The 19266-nt window shown below is 36.3% G+C and overlaps 1 protein-coding gene across 9 annotated transcripts in view; it reads left to right on the top strand.

The window, feature by feature from the left end:
* The window catches only part of Pan3 (poly(A) specific ribonuclease subunit PAN3), a 165666-nt gene extending 146816 nt beyond the window's left edge, over positions 1-18850 (top strand). For 5 of the 9 annotated variants that reach the window (XM_029559615.1, XM_008825058.2, XM_029559616.1 and 2 more), the window contains 5 exons: positions 748-887; positions 4194-4323; positions 4737-4801; positions 12205-12343; positions 15959-16744. In XM_029559615.1, coding sequence (XP_029415475.1) covers positions 748-887; positions 4194-4323; positions 4737-4801; positions 12205-12343; positions 15959-16099 — 615 coding nt within the window. In that variant the 3' untranslated portion in view covers positions 16100-16744. Of the gene's footprint in view, positions 1-747; positions 888-1826; positions 1898-4193; positions 4324-4736; positions 4802-12204; positions 12344-15958 lie in introns of those variants that run through there. The other 4 variants (XM_029559617.1, XM_008825062.3, XM_008825056.2 and 1 more) reach the window with 2 other exon arrangements.
* Positions 18851-19266: the final 416 nt, after the last annotated feature.

The following is a 19266-nucleotide window of genomic DNA, read 5'->3' as shown; positions in this document are numbered from 1 at the left end:
TTATTATTAATGAACAAAAATAGTGTTTTTGTAAACAAAGACAAATGGGTGCCATTGAAGTTTGTATCATTTTTGGTGTTCTAGAAATGTGCTGAAATCAAATTAATGATTGTTTTTAGTGGGACGTAATATTGTAGTCATGGAAAATGAAATGTATCTGTTAAGTTATAGTGATCTTAGCAAAGCACGTGTGTATAGTGGCCTTCAGGTTTTTTGCAACTGGAAAATAAACAGCTTTATTTAAAATTTAAAAATAAAAACTTCGGGGCAAGCAAGATGGCTCAGCAGGTAAAGATGCTTACCACTCAAGTCTGCTGACCTGAGTTTGATTATCAGAACCCATTGAAAGGTGGAATGTGAAAACCAACTCCACAAAATTGTCCTCTCATATCCACATGCATGCCTGTCACATGTGCCCTCCCACACACACATCATGCACACTCACTATAATAACTCATTAAAAACAGAAACTTTTAAAAGCAGTAGTCCCATAATTGGCACGTGAATTGCTTATAATAATGTCTATTGAGACAATTTAGAACTGCCTATTCACTAAGTGAGACTCTGAAGGCAAGGCTTAGAAATGTTTCCCCGGAAGCCTCCAGTAATTCTGATAAGTAACAGTGTTTGAAAACCCTACCGTGTATTATAATGGTACTTTTTTTTGTGATTTTGTGATGGGATCAATGTGTTAAATGTGTACCTTTGAAATAGAAATTAAAAGTTACATTTATTCTTTCATGTCAGCAAGCAGATCTGATATCATTAGGAAAAGTTGTGTTGGCTTTGGCTTGCAACTCTTTGGCAGGAATTCAGCGAGAAAATTTACAGAAAGCCATGGAATTAGTGACAATCAACTACTCCTCTGACCTGAAGAATCTCATCTTGTAAGTTTTAATATATGATAAAACAGAATGGTCATATGTAATTAAGACAGAGCTATTTATAAGAAGCCTTTTAAGAGTAATTCTGTTTTAGTTACCACTTTTAAAATCAAGACACAAAAAACTTTTAATTTCTTAATTTTTATTGCTAAGTCTATATTTCTTATAATAAATTTATAAACCAGTCTGTTTAATTACTTGGAGTCAGACATGGTGACACACACCTTTAGTCCTAGCATTCAAGAGATAGAGGCAGGCAGATTTCTGTGCATTCAAGACCAGCCAGAGCTTCATAGTGAGATCCTGTCTCAAAAAAAAAAAAAAAGATGTTTGGAAGGGTGCCCTCTAGAGTTGTACTTGGTGTCCTCTAGCTACATGTACTCTTTTAAATTCATTTTAAATTTTAAAATTTCAGTTCTTCATCCAGTTACACTAGTTATATTACAAGAGCTTAACAGCCACACAAAGCTCCCAGCTAATATGTTGGACAGCACAGACAGAACATTTCTATCATCTCAGTGAGATGTCTTGGCCAGTGCTGCTCCAAATAATGAGAGAGAGTAACTAAGCCTCTAGTGCAATCCAGTTATGTGAGCTGTAGTCCAAACATGCATTCCAGAAAGTGAATGTATAAAGGTCCCCTTGCTTTTACTCCAGGGTCTTAAGACATCTTAAGACTCTAGGAAGTCCTTGAGTATAAGTTTGGAATGGATTTGGCTTAAGAGAAGCTTACCATGGACTACTATCACCACAGAAGGATTCCTTCCCATCTGAGATACATCTAGTAGTGGGAATGCCAATGAGAGGGCATACACAACCTTTATTATAGCTATGAGTTAATCTAAAAGGGGAAAAAAAAGCTAAGAAGTCTCTTCAATTTTTTTCCTATTATGTTCTAGAAGCAATTAGAATTCATTGATCCTAATCAATAGTCTCTTTTAGCTTCCGGCTGTCCCTTCTGCTCTTTCTGTGTAGCCCCGGATGATCCAGTTTCTTTTTGGACCAGCCCTGGGGTATGGAATTGGGGGATGGAGGATGGGGCTGCCCACCTGTTCTTTGTTATACTGGCCTAACTGTCTTGATTGTGAGACACTGGAAGCCAGTGTTTGCCTGGGACTTATTAATAATCAAATAAGATGGTACATATTTTGAAAAACATTGTCTTGTGTTTGATCACAGCAACAATTTTTAGCCTTAGTTTGCAACACCTAAGGTATTTCAAAATTTACAGATTATAATATCTAGATAGTCCTTTTCTAAAAACTAGAAGATGAGGATATTAATGAAAAAATTGGCTTTATATTAATGATTATTGAAAGTGGGTATTGATATTGGGGCTTCATGAACTATTCTATCTACTTTTAAAATACTTTAAAAATTCCTTAGTAAAAAAAATAAATGAAAAGCTATAATTCACTAATAGCAATGAACTAACATTTATGGAACAATAAACCTACAGCACTTATGAACTGCTTGACATGAATTAATTTACCTAATTCTCTAATAACTGTAAATTAGGCATCATTATTAGCTCCGTTTTTGGAGACAACAAAACTAAGGCATAGGGAAATTACTTGTGAAAATAACATAGCTGATGATAAGTCAGTAGTTACAAATGAGTAGCTGAGATTATTTATGTGGTTATAATCATTTATTCAGCAAAAGTATTTAACTCTATGCCAGAATCTGAGGAAATTTTGAATATGATCAGCAAAAGGCAATTAAGGGACTGGAGAGATGGCTCAGTACTTAGGAGTACTGAGAAAGCCATGTGGCTTTCTCTGGCTGCTCTTCCAGAGGACTCAGGTTCAGTTCACAGCATCCACAAAAAGACTGTTTACTGTTTTTGCAGAGGACCTGAGTTTGGTACCAGAACCTATATTAGGTGCCTTACAACTGCTTTTAACTCCATCTCCAGGACATCTGACCCCTCTTCTGGCACCTGCTCCCAAGTGCACATACCCACATGCAGATACACACATAGCATATAATTAGAAACAAAATAAAATCTTTTGTTAAAAGACAGTTAAACAGGGCTGGAAAGATGGCTCAGCAGTTAAGAGCACTGACTGCTCTTGGCAGAGGACCTGGGTTCGATTTCCAGCACCCACATGGGAGCTATAAACCATCCTTAATTCCAGTTGAAGGGAATCCAAGGAATCTGACACCCTCTTCTGACCTCTGCAGCATTGCACAACACGGTGCACTCAAATACATGCAGGCAATACACTTATACACATAAAATAATATATATTTTTTTAAAAGGCAGTTAAGGCCAGATGCCTTTAATCCCAGAACTTGGGAGGCAGAGGCAAGCAGATCTTTGTGAGTTCAAGGCCAGCCTGATCTATATAGTGACTTCAGGTCAGCTGGGACTACAGGGAGATCTGTCTAAAAAAAAAAAAAAAAAAAAAAAAAAAGACAGTTAAACATATAAGCAATTATGGTGTTTTCAAACAGCAATAAGCCCTTTGAAGACAGTTGTCTAGAATTGAAGCAGGGTGAAAGACAAGAGATGGCATTAATGAAGGTCAGAGACTAAGCAGGAACCAGGGGATTGAGAATCATTGTACTCTGGCAGGCAGCTCTTGGAAAGCCTGGTAAATTTTGCCTCAGTTATGATAGAAAGAAATTGAACTGGTTGCCGATCTATTAGTGTATGAAGAGTTTTCAGAGATGAGTGTATCATGACAGATGGGAAATAAAGTCACAGAACAGAAGACATTTCCTTTTGGGCTCTTTCAGTTCTGCAGAATTTAAGAGATGCAGTTTTAGTCTGAAAAATTATCTTTGGTTAGGTGCGGTGACACGTGCCTGTAGTCCCAGCTACTCAAGAGTATGAGACAGGAGGCTCACTTGAACCTACGAGTTCAAGACTAGCCTGGACAACATAGCAAGACCCTCTCTCAGACAACAGCAGATTATCTTTAAAGAACAAGAGGAAAGTCTCACCATCCCCCAACTACTTAGTATTTACTCCTCTCAAAAAGTTTGTCCTAGTCTTTTCATCCAGCACTGTTGAAACAAAAGGTTTAAGAATGGAAATGGGTAAGTGTAGCCCTCTCTTACTTCCCTTTCTCACATCTACCACAGTGAAAGTATAGAGAAGAGATGTTTCTGAACTATTAAAATTTTTCCAGGGGAGAGAAATAATACTTGCTTCAAAAATGAACTTAACTTGCATGAAAAATATGTTTTCAAATTGTGACCACCAGCTTATGGTGACAGCAGTGTCTGTGTGCTTGTTGGTTATGTTGTGTATTAGAATGCATGTTGAGCATTCAAGTGATTCTTCTTTGTCTTGGTTAGGTATTTGTTGACTGACCAAAATAGGATGCGAAGTGTAAATGACATCATGCCCATGATTGGTGCTCGATTTTATACTCAATTGGATGCTGCTCAAATGAGAAATGATGTCATTGAGGAAGACCTTGCTAAGGTAAAGAGTTTGTACACACTTAGGTCTGTGTAAATAAATAGATATAAAATATAGTAATCTTCATGGCAGTTGGCTAAGACTGCAGATATTTTTGTCCACGGTAAATGTTCATTTAGTTTCCAGTGTCCTCTGGACATTATTTTCTTTTTGTTTATGACTTTGCTGTAATCACACATCTAAAATCTTTATTTTTTTTTCTTGTGACTAATTTTAATAATTCCTAAAAATGATCATCTGCATAATCTCTTTGAGTACTACTATGCATAAAATAGACATGTTTTTAAGAGCATAACCAAAAGGGGTGGGGGTGTTAAGATTTTTTGCATAGAGGTAATATTGGTGCAAAATACTAGATTTTTATATTCAGTTAGCTGGAACATTAACATTCTCTCTCTTTTCAAAATGTTTTATAGGAGGTTCAAAATGGAAGACTGTTTAGGCTTCTAGCAAAATTGGGAACAATCAATGAGAGGCCGGAGTAAGGACTTACAGTATTTTTACAACATATTTTCAATCAAGGACACTATTTTATATAATAAGAAATGAGTATACTATCTTCTTATTGTTTTTATTTGGAAAAAGGGAAAAATTCTCATATGAAGTCACCTTAAAGAACTGTTAGTCATTAGAGAACTATTTTAAAACCACAGCCTAAGTATGATTGTTCTTAAAATTTTTACACACAGGAGCATATAGAAAGCAGTCTGTTGTTATAAATCTCTATTGTAGTTTGCACAGAAGAGAAGACTTCATAGCTAATTCTCTGTCTCCTTTTTGAAGCCTGATCAAATCAGTTTATCTTTGTCAGTTTGGAGATCTTAGAAATCTCTTAGATATTGCATATCTCTTATTTTCTATTAAAATGCATTTTTATAATTGTCATGTTGATGGCATTAAAATGACATCACCATTTTATCCTGTCCTTTGGTTTGACTTTGTTTTTAAGGTAAAGTTAATCATATCTTTATGAGCAGGGTTGATATTTTTACTGTGTAGCTATCAAAAACAGGTTGCACAGAATTCCAACTCTTGTGACCTGTTAGCATAATGTAGTGTAAGTTGCATTTCAGGATTGTTTCAACTTTGATATACATAGATGGTAGTTAAATATAATTGCTTGTGGGATTTCTTTTCTACCACGAAATTCAAATCCATCTGCCTTTTTTTTTCCAAAGTCAGAAGTCTCAATTAGGTATCTAATAATCTTTCTAAGTAACTGGATATGTATTTGGTTATTATTTGAAAACGTTTTTTAGCTGTTTCTTATATGTGCCTGTGGACTTGAAAATATATATTTGTGCTTCAATTCTTTTCTCAGTATTTAATTCTGCTAGTGACTCGTCCCTTTCCTTCAGCACACTGTGTATTCTCACATACCTAGCCATGAATTTGAAGTCTATCTTCACTGTTAACACTGTTGTGAATAGGGTAATCCCATTCACAGCTGCACCACATAGTGAAGCATAATTAGATTTCTTTCTGTATAGTGTTTTTTTTAGTGTGTTTTCTTGGAGTTGACAAATTCTTATATAATAAACTAAGCAAAGAACTGTTTTTTAGAACCTCACAGCAGATTCTCTATCAGTTATAAAACACTCAAAAACAGGTAGCCTCGCAGTTGCTTTTTTCTCCTTTTAGAAAAATTCCTTGGGTGCCTCAGGCTTTCTGTCCCTGTTTGGGCTGGATTGCGCTTTCTGGCTGCTCACATTCACATTACAGCCTGGCACTCCCTCTTTTCTGTCCTGGGACTCCTTGTCTTTCTTTGGATCAGACACTCTGCTTGCTGTTTTTCTTATTAAGGGAGGACATCCTCCTGTAGCTTTCATGACAGGTGAATTTTACGAGTCCTTTGTAAGTCAAAAAATATCTTTGTTGTACTTTCACACATTATTGATAGTATGACTGCTATAATGTATTTCCTTCCTGTTTACATTTCTAATAGGTGCTAACAAACTTTTAGAAGAAGATTTGTTTTGAAAAATAACTCTTTTTATGCCTGACATCCACAGTCTTGCCAGTGGCCTCCACTCATGCTTATCTTTAATTTTTTATATATATTTCCAAAACTATAAGTAAAAATAACAGTTTTATTACCTTTTAAAATACATAAAAAGTATGTAAGTACTTACTGCTCTTTATAATAATTTTAGAAATCTTTTTGTTCAGGTATATTTGGAATTAGTCAAGCAGGATTCTACGGTTTACAGATGTGACCTGTTTACTCTCATGCCAATCCTGTGATGGAGGTGTTATTCTCATTTAAGAGAAATTGAGACATAAGTTAAATAACTCATCCACAGTCACATGCTTACATAGATTTGTGAGCCAAGGTTTCAAATCTAGACAGTGTGGTTCCAGAATCTGTGCCCTTAATTGCTGTGCTGTTCCCTCATATTTTACAGATACACTGCAGTTCATTCCCTCCGTCTTTAGGGTGGGCATTGGATTTTCAGTGTTGTGTTAGAGTAAATAATTCTTCAGGGGTTGCATCGTGCAAATTTTCATTTTGTGTGTGTACAACACTTGGCTGAATTACCATTGAGAGGCAGTGGATTTTTCACTGAATTTCAGATCCTTGTTGAATAGCTTTGTATTATTCATGAGAAGGCACTACCAGCAATACTTTCCTTAAATTTTTGGGTTTTTGCCAACCTAATAGGTAAGAAATTGAGTTTTATTGCTTCTTTGTTTTGGATGTACTTGTAAAGAGCCTATTCAAATTTTTTGGTTTTGTTTTTGATTCCCCTTCCCCACCACCCTCCCAGTTTTTCTGTCTGTTCATAGCCTTTGCCCAATTTTGTTTTCAGTTGGTTTTGCCTATTTTGGTGAGGTGTAGATGCTAGATCTTTTTTTCTATGCAGACAGTCATGGATATAATCTAAATTATTATAGACTTTCCTTACGCTTTTAAGATTTGGGCCATGGTTTAGGAAGTAGTTTTCTGTTTTTTGGGTTTGTTTTTTTTTTTGTTGTTGTTGTTGTTTTTTGTTTGTTTTTTTCCTATAAGAAATTTACTTCAAATATATTAAGACAAAGTGTACTTAGAACATTCAGCTTACAAGTTTTTTGACCATAGGATTTTTGCAAAAATGATTGTCAGTCAATAGAAATTGCACTTCAGATTTTGATCATTTCTCAGTCTAAGGGTATATGATATCATATTTTCTCAAGATGCTTAGAAAAGACAGAGAAACACAGTTCATATTCATCCACACATTTAAGAGGATAAACAGCAAATACTCCACAGTGTGTTGTGTTGCTAAAATATGATCTTTGGCACGTTTTATAAATGTACTTTTAAGTTGTTTTAACCTAAAATAAGTTCATTGGGACACTACCCAATCATAATTGAGGTGCAATTGTGTAGATTGATTGAAAGTAAAAGAATGGAAAAGATATTTCAGCAAACTTTATTCAAAAGAATTCATAAGTAGCTATATTAAGCAAAAACTGATGAAACTATCTAGAGACAAAAGCACACTTATGAAGACATGAACATCACTACCTTAGCAATTATAGAAAAAGTATACAAAACATCAGTCAAATATAGAAGATTCTAACCACAGGATCTAATCATTCTTATAGAACAATCCAAGTAATTATAGCTATGCCAAGATGATCCATATTCTGAGCCACAAATCAAACCTCACTTATAAAATTAATTGAATTAATTATATATTCTCTGAAACAGTAGAATCAAAGTAAAGATCAATAATTTTTTTTTTACTTTTTAAAAAAATTTTTATAAAAACTTTATTGAGAATTTCATACATGCATGGTATTTTGATCAAATCCATGCCCACTCCCTCCCGGCCTTTGGAACAGAGTATGTTGCTAACAGGCCCAAGGACATTTTGACTTTTAGCCAAGAAACTGGTAACATTTCTTTGGGGTCTTTTTACCCTAACTGCCTAGCCAATTCCTAGCTCCTATTCTTACCATGTTATCCTCTGAAGAGGTTACCCAAATTGCCAATAGGGAATAGGGACGCAGACCGCTCTGGCTTCTTCCATGCTGAACAGGGACGCAGGGTGAGGCAATTGGAGTACCCCTTCAGTGGGCCTATCTAAAAGACTCCCAAATTGCATAAGTGTTCTGCTTTTAAATGAATGAATTATATCATGTTTTTTTTCTAGAACATTTGTGGCTTCACTTTCTTGTAGCAAACTCTAATAGTATTAGTTCTTTTCTGTCTCCGTTTTATTATGTGATGTTCATTGCTTTCCTAAAATAGATTAATCTTCTGTATGAATTTTAAACCAACTTGCTTATTTTGAAGAAAGCAAGTTTGATGGTATTTTGTAAAGAAGATAATATGGTAATAGATATCAATAAATCTAGGGAGTGTTTGTGTTTGTGTGTGTGCTTTACAGTGCTAGACATTGAACCCAGGACCTTGGGCATGCTCCACAAGTGCTCAATCTCTGAGCTACACCCCTAGCTCACGTTTGAGTTTTAGATGTTGAATTCTCTTAACTATAAGATCATGAATGTCTTAGTAATTTTTAATGTCTGCTTTTGTATTCTTCAGTGATATTTTGGTTTTTTTTATATAGTTACAACATATACTAAGTTTTAGGCCTGGGACAGAATGAGGACTTCTTTTAAAAAACAAATTTATTTTATGCATAAGAGTATTTTGTCTGCATGTATGTAAGTGCGCCATTTGCATGCAATACCCAGAGAAGCCAGAAAAGGGCATCAGATTCCTTGGATCGGAAGTTACAGATAGTTGTTAGCTACTATGTGGGTGCTGTGAACCAAACCTAGCAAGAACAAGTGCTCTTAACTGCTGAGCCATCTCTTCAGCCCCTGTCCTCTGATTACTTGTTATTGGTATTCATGAAAATTAATTTGTTTTTGTAATTTTGTGTCTTGATATCTTTGTTTAATAATTTTTCATTGGAGTCTTTTGTGTTTTCCAGGTGTATAGTGTGATCTGATAATAAGGAGGTTATATTTCCTCCTTTCTCATTTCTGCACTTTACATTTTTCCTGTATGATTGTGTTAGCTACATAATGATAGTTGTGATACTGTTTCATTGCCTTTAACTTCTGGAAAGATTTAAAACTATTTTCTTACCAAGTCCTTCCCTTTTCCTTAAGCTTTTTAGTGACTTTTGTTACCTATTCAGAGATTCGGGATGATATGCCTTGATGTTGATTTTAGATCAAAATGAGAAGCAGGCTTTCCCAGTCTTTAGAAGTTAGGTCATTCGGTTCTGGAAATGCTCTTTACTTTTTCTTCCATAACTAATTTTTCTGAAATTACCATTGTTCGTATGCTAGATTTTTGTAATTTTTCTAAAGTTTATTTCTCTTCTCCGTGTCCTTCCCTTTTCTTCCTCCTCCCTTCCCCCTCTCTTTCTTTAGGCCTAGGGCTTCATGAGTGTTAGGCCAGGTGTTCCATCATTGAAATAGAACATTAACTCCTTTTTTCATTTCTAATTTTGAAACAGGGCTTTGGTAAGTTGTTCAGACTGGCCTTGAATTTGTTCAGTTGCCCGGGCAGTCTTTAGATGTGCAGTCCTCCTGCCACAGATACTGGAAGTTAGGGTTATAGGCCTATACTGTACAAGCCCAGCCTCTGTTTGTTTGTTTGTTTGTTTGTTGTTTTTGAGTCTCATGTAACCCAAAAATATCCTCAAACTTGTTATGTAACTGAGAATGACCTTAAACTTCTGATCTCTTTCTACCTTCCAAGTACTGGGATTACAGCAGCAAACCACCACCATCCCTTTTTATGGTGCTAGAGATTGAACCCAGTGCTTCGTGCACTAGGCAAGTACTCTATCACCTAAGCCATCCTCAGCCCACCTTTGCCTATTTCCTCTTATCTTTTGTTCTCCTTTCTGAATATTACTTCACTTTCTCTAAAATTAAAGTTGTTTAATCCTTCTGTTAAAATTTTAAGTTATTGCTATTTTAAATTTCTAGTACCTGTTCTGTTCTTTGAATATCTTTAGGTCATCTAATTCTTTTATTTCTGAAACTTAAAGAATTATTGGTGATGGTAGGCTTCTTTGGAAGGGGACATAATATTTTGTTCTTCTGACCTAGCATAGTAAATAAGACATTTGTTTTGTTTTATTCTCTTTTCAAAAAGATTTCAGTTCCTTGGTCATTCATTGCTATTAGAAATGAGGTCCTGAAAACTAACAGGAAATTCTTTGTGAAGGTAGTGGTTGCAGAATGTTGAGCTTTATTGTTAACAAGGCAATAACATTTTTGTTACATATGATTTTTGTTTTTAGAGCATTGCAAATGTTGTCGTTGTCTTGGGCAGATTGGCATCCCCTGGAAAGAATCACCAACCTGTTGCATAAGCCTGACAGCTATGATTTGGGAGCCAGGCGGGGAGAGTATTTGTTGAATAGTATCTCATTGGCCACTCATTGGCTCCTTAACTCCTGCTTTGCAAGCATCCCTGGGGCCACCGCCTTTTCTGATTCATCTATCCTATCAAGTAAATGTCAGGATTTCTGCCATGCACAGGTGGAGATGATGCTGAGAGACGTCCTGTTTAAAGAACTTTGCTCGTCTGTTCTAGCTTTAGCTGCAGTTTGTTCCTGTACCTGTGATAGTTCCTGATGAGGCCCTCCACCCCCAGCCTCTTTGTGTGTCTGGCTTCTTTGGGCTTCCCTCTTTCCACCACCTCTGCAGCAGTAGGGTTTAGTGTTGGCAGATCTGCTGGGTTACACCACTTAACCCAAGGGCTTTGCACCCTCCAAAGTGTCATATTGTCCACTAACTGTTGTTTCTGTTGTGCCCAGTGTCCTTGTGTTTATACTGTTTGTTACATTTACTGTCAGTTTGTTGGGCTTTTGAAAGAGAACAGGGATAAATGGATTTGTTTAATTTGCATTTTCATTTGAGTTCTGAGTGACCTTTGCTAATATGTATAGTTCCGTAAAAAGCCATAGAAGGAGCTTTCCCTGGTTCTTGAAATCAGACTCAGCTTTGAAACCTGATCCAAGGCTGTGTGGTGTCTGCCTATTCTTCATGATTCAAGTGTCTCTATTTTCTTCCCTTTCAGGTGTCTCCTCCTGGGCTGCTCCTTGACCTTATCCCTCATTCTCCCTCCCCACATATTCTTACCTTTTCTTCTCTGTTGCCTCTAACCCCATCTGGACACCTGGCCTTTTATAGTTTCCTCGGTGCATTATGCTGTCCTTTGCAGATAATGACCTTCTGACTGAAGAGCATCCTTTTTCTGCTGCCAGCAGCTACTGCTTCCTGTGGGAAGCCTTGTTGCCCTCCACAATAGATTCATATTCACTTCTGTCTTAGCTCTTTCTCTTCTTAGCATCGTGTAACTGAATTCACTGGTTTCTTTGGTTATTGAAATAACATGATTTTCCACTAGACTGAAAGGTCCTAGATCATTGAAAACTACCTGTGGTCTTTTGGTTCTGCAGTTCTTTGCAAGTTACCCTCTGGTGAAATGATAGGGAATCAGAAGCTTCCTTTACTTGTTATTTTCTAAACATTTTTCTATTTTATGCTCATTGGTGGGAAAACCACCAATATCTGAACATCTCTACTATGTACCCTGCAGCATGGAAGGAGTTAAGCATATGTTCTTAGAAGCTTGGTCCAGTGATATCTAATGACATTTTTTTTCTTTTTTCCCTTTTTATCTAATCATAAAGATTGAATAATACATAAGGGGTGATTGCAGCTGTGAATTGAATATAAAAAGTAAAGTAAAATTCATGTGCTTTTGTGTTGAGGGAGATTAGATTTTTTTATGCAGTACCCAGCACTACTCTGATTTCTTAATTTATTGGGAAAAATTAAATTAATCTTGAGCTTGGAAAGTAATCCTGACCACCTGGCATGCAGAGTGAGTTACTGAGATCGGATATTAACCTCCCACAGATTTCAGAAGGATCCGACGTGGTCAGAAACTGGAGACCGTTACCTGTTGAAGCTCTTTAGGGATCATCTTTTTCATCAGGTGACAGAAGCGGGTGCTCCCTGGATTGACCTCAGTCATATCATTTCTTGTCTTAACAAGGTAAGTTGTAAGGCATTTAAAATAGTCACTTAATGAATTTTTTATTATGTTCACTTACTTATTGTGTACGCGTGCGTATGTCATGGCACAAATGTGGCGGTCAGAACTTGCAGGAATCAATTTTCTCCTTCCACTATGTGAGTCCTAGGGATCAAACTCAGGTTCTGATTGGCAGTAAGTATCTTTACCCACTGAGCTATTACCTGCTGAGCCATCTCACCTGCCCTATAATTAGATTTTTGAAAAGGTCACAGTGGTAATTAGTATAACTTGTAGAGTTGTAGTATGTACAAATGCTAGAAAACTGAAGAAGTCAGAATGTACACCTACATAGTCTGTAAGGAATTTAAAAAAATTTTATTTTCTAAAATAGGATTTTTCTTAAACACCTGCATGCATAATTCCCGAATTTTTTATTGCTATAAAGCATCGCAAGACACTTCTTTCCTCCTTTTATACTTTGTTCTGTTGATATGCAATAGAATGATGAGCAGGAAAAACAAAATTCTGGTTTTTTGTGAGTGTATATGTGTATGGCGTACCTGCATGTGTGTATGGCTTTTTGCATGTGTGGGGGTTGTGTGCACATGGTAAGCAGAATGCCAGGAAGATTGCAGGTCAGCTAGCCTGCTGTACATGGTGGCAAACAGCACAGGCAAACAGCACAGGTGAAAGGCAGGGACCAACACCTAAGGTTGTCCTCTGACCTCCACACATACACCATGGCCCACATGAACACACATATACACACAAAACAACCTTAAAAACAAAACTGACAGAAGTAAACCCTAGTTTGTGTATAAGCTGACAGACTAAGGTTAGTGGCCAGATCCATTCTACAACCTTTTTAAAAAAATAACCACAAATTCACCACAAGTTCCAGGTCAGCTGGAACTACAGGGAGACCCTGTCTCAAAAAGACCAAATAAATAAAATAACCAGAGTAAGGCTTGGTGGCACATGCCTTTAATCCCAGCACTTGGGAGGCAGAGGCAGACAGATCTCTATGAGATCAGGGCCAGCCTGGTCTGTGTAGCAAATTCCAGATCACTGGGGCTTCAGGGAAACTGGCCTCAAAAAGACCAAAAGCAAACAAAACAAAAAATCCTACAAGCTAAGAATAGCTTTATGTTTTTAACTGGTAGAAAGGGAATAAAAGAATGACAGCAGCTGTATGTCTGCCCCCCGCCCCGAGCCTAAAACGCTATCCAGCCTTATATAGAAAATAGTTATAGACCCTTAGCCTATCTATCCCTAAATTATAAGTGCAGAGGAGAAAGCACATAGTTCATATGTGACACACAATTGGGACCTCCTAATTGCCAGTGCAGTGACTTTTCAGGGAAATGGTATATTGTTTTAAGTGCTACTTTGCCTTGCTTTGAGTTTTTAAAAACTTTTTAGAAAGTATTGCCAACAGTACCAAGCTGTATGGTGCCATTGATCTAATCTATTATGATATATATATTTTTTTCTTTAATGAGAAAACATAATTCTAATAAACTTTGTAACATAGTCTTATTAGTATCCACACACAGAAGTTAAAAATATGGAAACTATAGCTACTGATAAGTGGGACTTGTAGTAAGTCATGGATAAATACTGTATGGGAAGATTGCCTAATATTGTAATAATGGAAAATTTTTGAAGAAAATTCTACTGCATATGATAAAGTAGTAAATAAAATTTATTCCAAATGTGAAATGTGACAGTTCTTTACATTTGACACATACAGTAAATTAAAGGGGGAGGATGACTGTATTTTTATTTTAAAATTAAGATTTTATATAAGTTCACTTTTATAGAAATCATTGCAGAAGTTGATGAATAAAACATTTTGAAAGTTTGCATCTCCAATAAATTTTAAACATTTTAATGAATCAATTAGTGAAATAAGGGAAGAAAAAAATACATTGAAAACTAACAAATCTAATGGAAACCATAACAAGGAAAGTATAGTTGAATGACTCTTTGTAAAATAAATACTGCTGCCAATTGTCATGGACCAGCCCAGACCGGGGCAGTTCAGTCCGACGGGAACAGGGTCGTCGAGAGGGTGGACAAGGAGTCGGCGAGTGACAAACAGACACAAAGGAGCTTGATGAAAGTTTGAGTGTGATTTTTGCAGTTGTAAGGTTTGAGATATATACAGCAAAGATTATAAAAACCGCAGAACAGTCATGCTAAGATTTACAATTCCAGAGGTGAAAGTAAAACAGTTTTGCCAACACATTTCCCTATCTTATCAACCTGGTACTAGACAGTAAATTCCTGCTTTACTGTGGTTTTTACTGCCAGCCTTTCTCACACACTTAGGATTCTGCTCGGCTTTGTAGTCCCAAGTCAGGATGACCTTAACTCATTAAGCACTTTCAACACCAGCTGTGCCTGATTGTTACTTTTTTAACTATTTGATAATATTCCTTGCTTATTTGTAGTGGGCCATAGGGCTTCTAAGTTATTTTTTAACTCCATAGGTCCCAAAAAGTCATCCCATGTTAGAGACCTATGAAACCATCTTTCTCTCCTATCCTTCCAATTTTCAAATACAGTCTATATTTGCCCTTTAATGCTCTCTTATTGATTTTTTTTCAAAAGACACCAAGGTGGTCTTGATCTTACCAATTTATCCATGAATTGTAATGAATAACAAGAAACCCTTCTTCTATCTATATTTATCTATCTACATTTTTCTTCTAGAAATTTATTATTCCCTGGACTTTCCAGCATTAACTCTATTTAATTACTTCTCACTATGTCAAAAATATCTTTCATTAAAATATCTTTCATTAATAGTGGTGCATCTGAATTAGGATGATTAAAGGATTTCAATAAAGGCAGTGACAGCGGTGTCAAGGACACCAGGTGCTTTCTGGGCCCCTGAAAGTCCATGATACAGTGACAGTCAGAAAAATAATAGCAAGTAAAAGCATGCCAAGTACACTGCATGTTTTTTAGCACAATCAATTCCAAGAGGCAACCTTCCTTGAAGTTCCAGCCTCAACCCATGGAGGATCTCACACGGGCTTCATTGGAGGTGGCGTGACAGCCAATCCCAGTAGCTACAGTGGATAGAGATCATAAACTAGTGTTAACAGGAGAGGAAATAACAAAAACGAATGAATGAGAAATGTTTAAAAACATTAGTTAATTTAAAGTGACAAAGGAAGGCACTGACCTGGAGCTTCTGGTGAATTGTTACAACTTGACTTCTAATTGGCATCCTTTGGAAAACAATGTGGTTATATGTGCCAAGCTATCGAATCATTCTTACTCATACTGGATTATCACACTTTGAAGTATTTCTCCTAAGGAAGACACTTAATATTTTCCACTTGCTGCACTAGAATTCATAATATTAAAAAATGGAGGATGCTGAGTAAATAATTACTGCAAACACATTAAGGCTAAGGAACAGGCAGTTTTTCTTTGAAAAACATGAGTTGAAATTTTCATTTTAACTAGCGATGTAAGATCTATAGAAATCTGAAAGGAAGTATGACAAATATTTTAGATATTTAAGTTATCATTGATGCAAATGTTGTCCTAAAATAGATTAAATTAATTCTTTTCCTTATGGTATGAGCTTTGTATTTTTTGTCTTGTCTCTTTCAGCTAGATGCTGGTGTGCCAGAAAAAATAAGCCTGATTTCCAGAGATGAGAAGAGTGTGCTTGTGGTAACTTACAGTGACTTAAAGCGCTGCTTTGAAAATACTTTTCAAGAACTGATCGCAGCTGCAAATGGTCAGTTGTAGTATTTGCTAAAAATGCCCGCAGGACGTGGCTGAGGAACTTGACCAATAGCAAATTGCACTACAGCTGAACTGTCCTCCTCATCTCCTTCCACCTGGGAACCGAGCAGGAAGAGTGAAGCTTGCTCACACATGGGTCAGGTGCACTGCTACTCTAGAGGAAGAATGTCCCTTCCTAAGCGCTCCGGCTGCCACCGGGCCTCTGTGAAGAATTTGTTAGGGTGCACCATCAGGTGAATGATGCTCCTGCTTTTGTTTTTTCCACTTGTGTATGCACTAATTTTAATTTTTTAAAGACTTTTTTCTGATCTTTGAACTTTTGCCACATTGTATACTTGTTAAGGGAACTATTTGCAAGGACATTTTGGGGAAACAATTTGAGGCAGCTTTTTTGCCACTGAGAGATGCAGAATTTGCTCTTTGGGGGATGGGTTGCCCTGAATAACATAATGGACCAGGAAAATAATTCATAGAAGATGGTATAGTGCATAATTTTTACGAGTATTGTATGCAAGCGCTGAATGCCACTCGCCATTAGTTCAATTTGAGGTTTTGTTTTTAAGAACACACAGAGAAATATCAATGAGTTATTGGACATGAATTCCCCCATCGGTGATTTAACCCCTTTCTGATTAACAATCACATGAATAAGAACTGAAGGGGCGGATGTTGCTCTTCGCTCTGATTCATCCAGAACTTTTTTCAAAAAGGCATTTGCCTGCTAGTCAGATAACATATACATTTATGCAATTTTTAATAGAAAAAAATGAAATTGTGTTAAAGGCCTAAAATTCAGGAGTTATATTACTTTAGGTTATTTCCAGTTTGCTTTTTTTGTATAGAGTTCTGTTCTTTGAACTACAGCTTTATAATGGTACTTTACACTGGATACAGACACAGAGACACTGTTCAGAAGGTGAACTAAACACAGCAGTGGTCTGGCATCAAGAGCTTTCTGACATTTTACAGCCTGACTCTGGAGGGATAATTATCTGCTGTGCCTTTGCAGTCACTGCTTAGCCCAAAGTAATAGGACTTTTGATAAAAACTCACTCTGCGGGATCATCCTGAATAAGTCCTTCTCAAAAGTTTGCAATTTTCCTCCTTGAAACTTTCTTACTATTTAGACATGCAGTTGTCGCCAAACTTGAGTATTCCTGGAATTTGTAGTTACTGAAATACCTATACTTTGATACTGAAGACTGCCAAATACATAGGAATCTTCTTTCTTAAAAAAGCAGTAATGAAGACTTTATCTCCTTTCCCAGCACTGAATGTTTTATTAGCACTGGGTGCTCACCATGTAACTATGAAGAAAATGTGGAATTCAGAAGGTCAGGACAGACTCCCAAGCACTTGCAACTGATGTTACTGTCTTCATTTTTAACAAGCATACATATTTGTATATTTCAGAGAAGTTTTTAACATTTCTCTGTCCACTTTTTATAAGCTTTAAAATGATTTTTCTCTGCCTTGAGATTTGCATCAAGAAAAAGCACCTCTCTTCACCTGAAAGCTTTGAAGAAGACTAGAGACACACATGTTCCAACAAGTATGTTTTAGTCTATGAGTGGTAGCGTCAGTTGTTGAGTTAGCAAGAAAATCAATTATTGCATTTGATCTGGATGGATTTTAACAGAACATAATGTTCAATATTCAAAGGATAATTAATATTTGCCACCATGATGTTCTTTTTACATAAAAGGAACAAGAACTTTGAGACATGACCATGCAAAAGTCTTTTATCATTAGCTCATGTATTTGAGGAAGAGCAGCTGTCTTTTTATATGTTTTTTGACAAATCATATTGTAATTCTTTTGTACAAAAAAGAACTACTTGTATTCTAGAAGAAATATGAAATGCTTAATTTATAAGCGGGCTGGAGATTTTTTCCAATATTGTTTTCTTTGAAAATGAAAGGGGATCATCTATTTTAGTTTCAGGGGCCTGGGAACGTTTTGAAAATTTTAATTTGTGGACCAATGTTTTGTCAAAGCTAAGGAAGGGCAGGGGTAAAATAGGGCTTGAATCTCTCATTCTGCGTAGACCAGCAAACTTCCTCTGCAAGGCAGGTTCACATCACAAACCCAAGAATGTCTGCACCATAAACTCTAGTTTGCTTCAGCCCCTAGTAACCTCAGGACTTGGTTTGGATATAAAAGATAGACAGCTGATATGTTTTCATGAGTAAATATTGTCAGCCAGAAAACAGTTGGTGTCAGGTAATGCATATTTTTTTTTTTTAGCTTCATTTTATATTTATTTTTCACTTACTTTTTATTGGGAATGGTTTTCAAAAGAACTCTCAGTTCTGCTTTGGTGTTTTTTAGGGAGCCCTCTTTTTCCATAGTGTAGATCCATTTGAGAGGTTGTCTAAAAGTTAATATTAATCCATAGGAAGATTGTAATATCGGAAAATGGTCAAATTAAGGGTATAAACTTCCCATAACTTCCTGTTATGACAGATAAAAGCACAGAAAGGACAACTCTTGAAATCATGTAACATTGATCATATCAATTTTTTGTACCTATTTTAAATTCTCTTGGTATATTTACTTCATTGTATTTTTGAGGGTACCCTGGTATTTTACTTTGACCTTGGTTCTGTCATTTGGATGTCAACCTTGTCCCTAAAAAGCACCAGTATGTTAAGTTCTAATGTCATGATCCCAGTATCTGTTGCTCATCTTTAACCCTATTTTCAGTCTCTATGTGTATAGCAGTATTTTTTAATAAAGAATTACAGAGATAAATTTGTCTTTCTTTTGTTGTTACCACTTCATACAAGTCATATTTGTCTTGAATTTTAAAAAATATTTATTCTTATTTTATGTGTATGAGTGTATTGCCTGCATATATGTAAATGTGCCGTGTCGTGCAGTGCCCGTGGAGGTCAGAAGAAGGCGTCAGATCCCCTGGAACTGGAGTTACAGACAGTTGTTAGCCACCATGTGGGTGCTGGGAATCAAACCCAGGTCCTCTGTAAGAGCAGTCAGTGCTCTTAACTCTCTCCAACCCTTTGAGTTTTTGAAGGTTGTATATTACCTATGTGTTTTGGAAGAATTTTTGCCTTTGGGTGAAAAGGTAGCAGACTTGATCAGTAATTGATCAGTTATTTGTTAAATATGTATCTCCAGTGTCCTTGGATATGCTCTAAGCACTAAGACTT

The sequence above is a fragment of the Nannospalax galili genome, unplaced genomic scaffold (assembly GCF_000622305.1).
Source record: "Nannospalax galili isolate Female #2095 unplaced genomic scaffold, S.galili_v1.0 scaffold768, whole genome shotgun sequence".
NCBI lineage: Eukaryota > Metazoa > Chordata > Mammalia > Rodentia > Spalacidae > Nannospalax > Nannospalax galili.
This window is presented reverse-complemented; position numbering and strand designations above follow the sequence as displayed.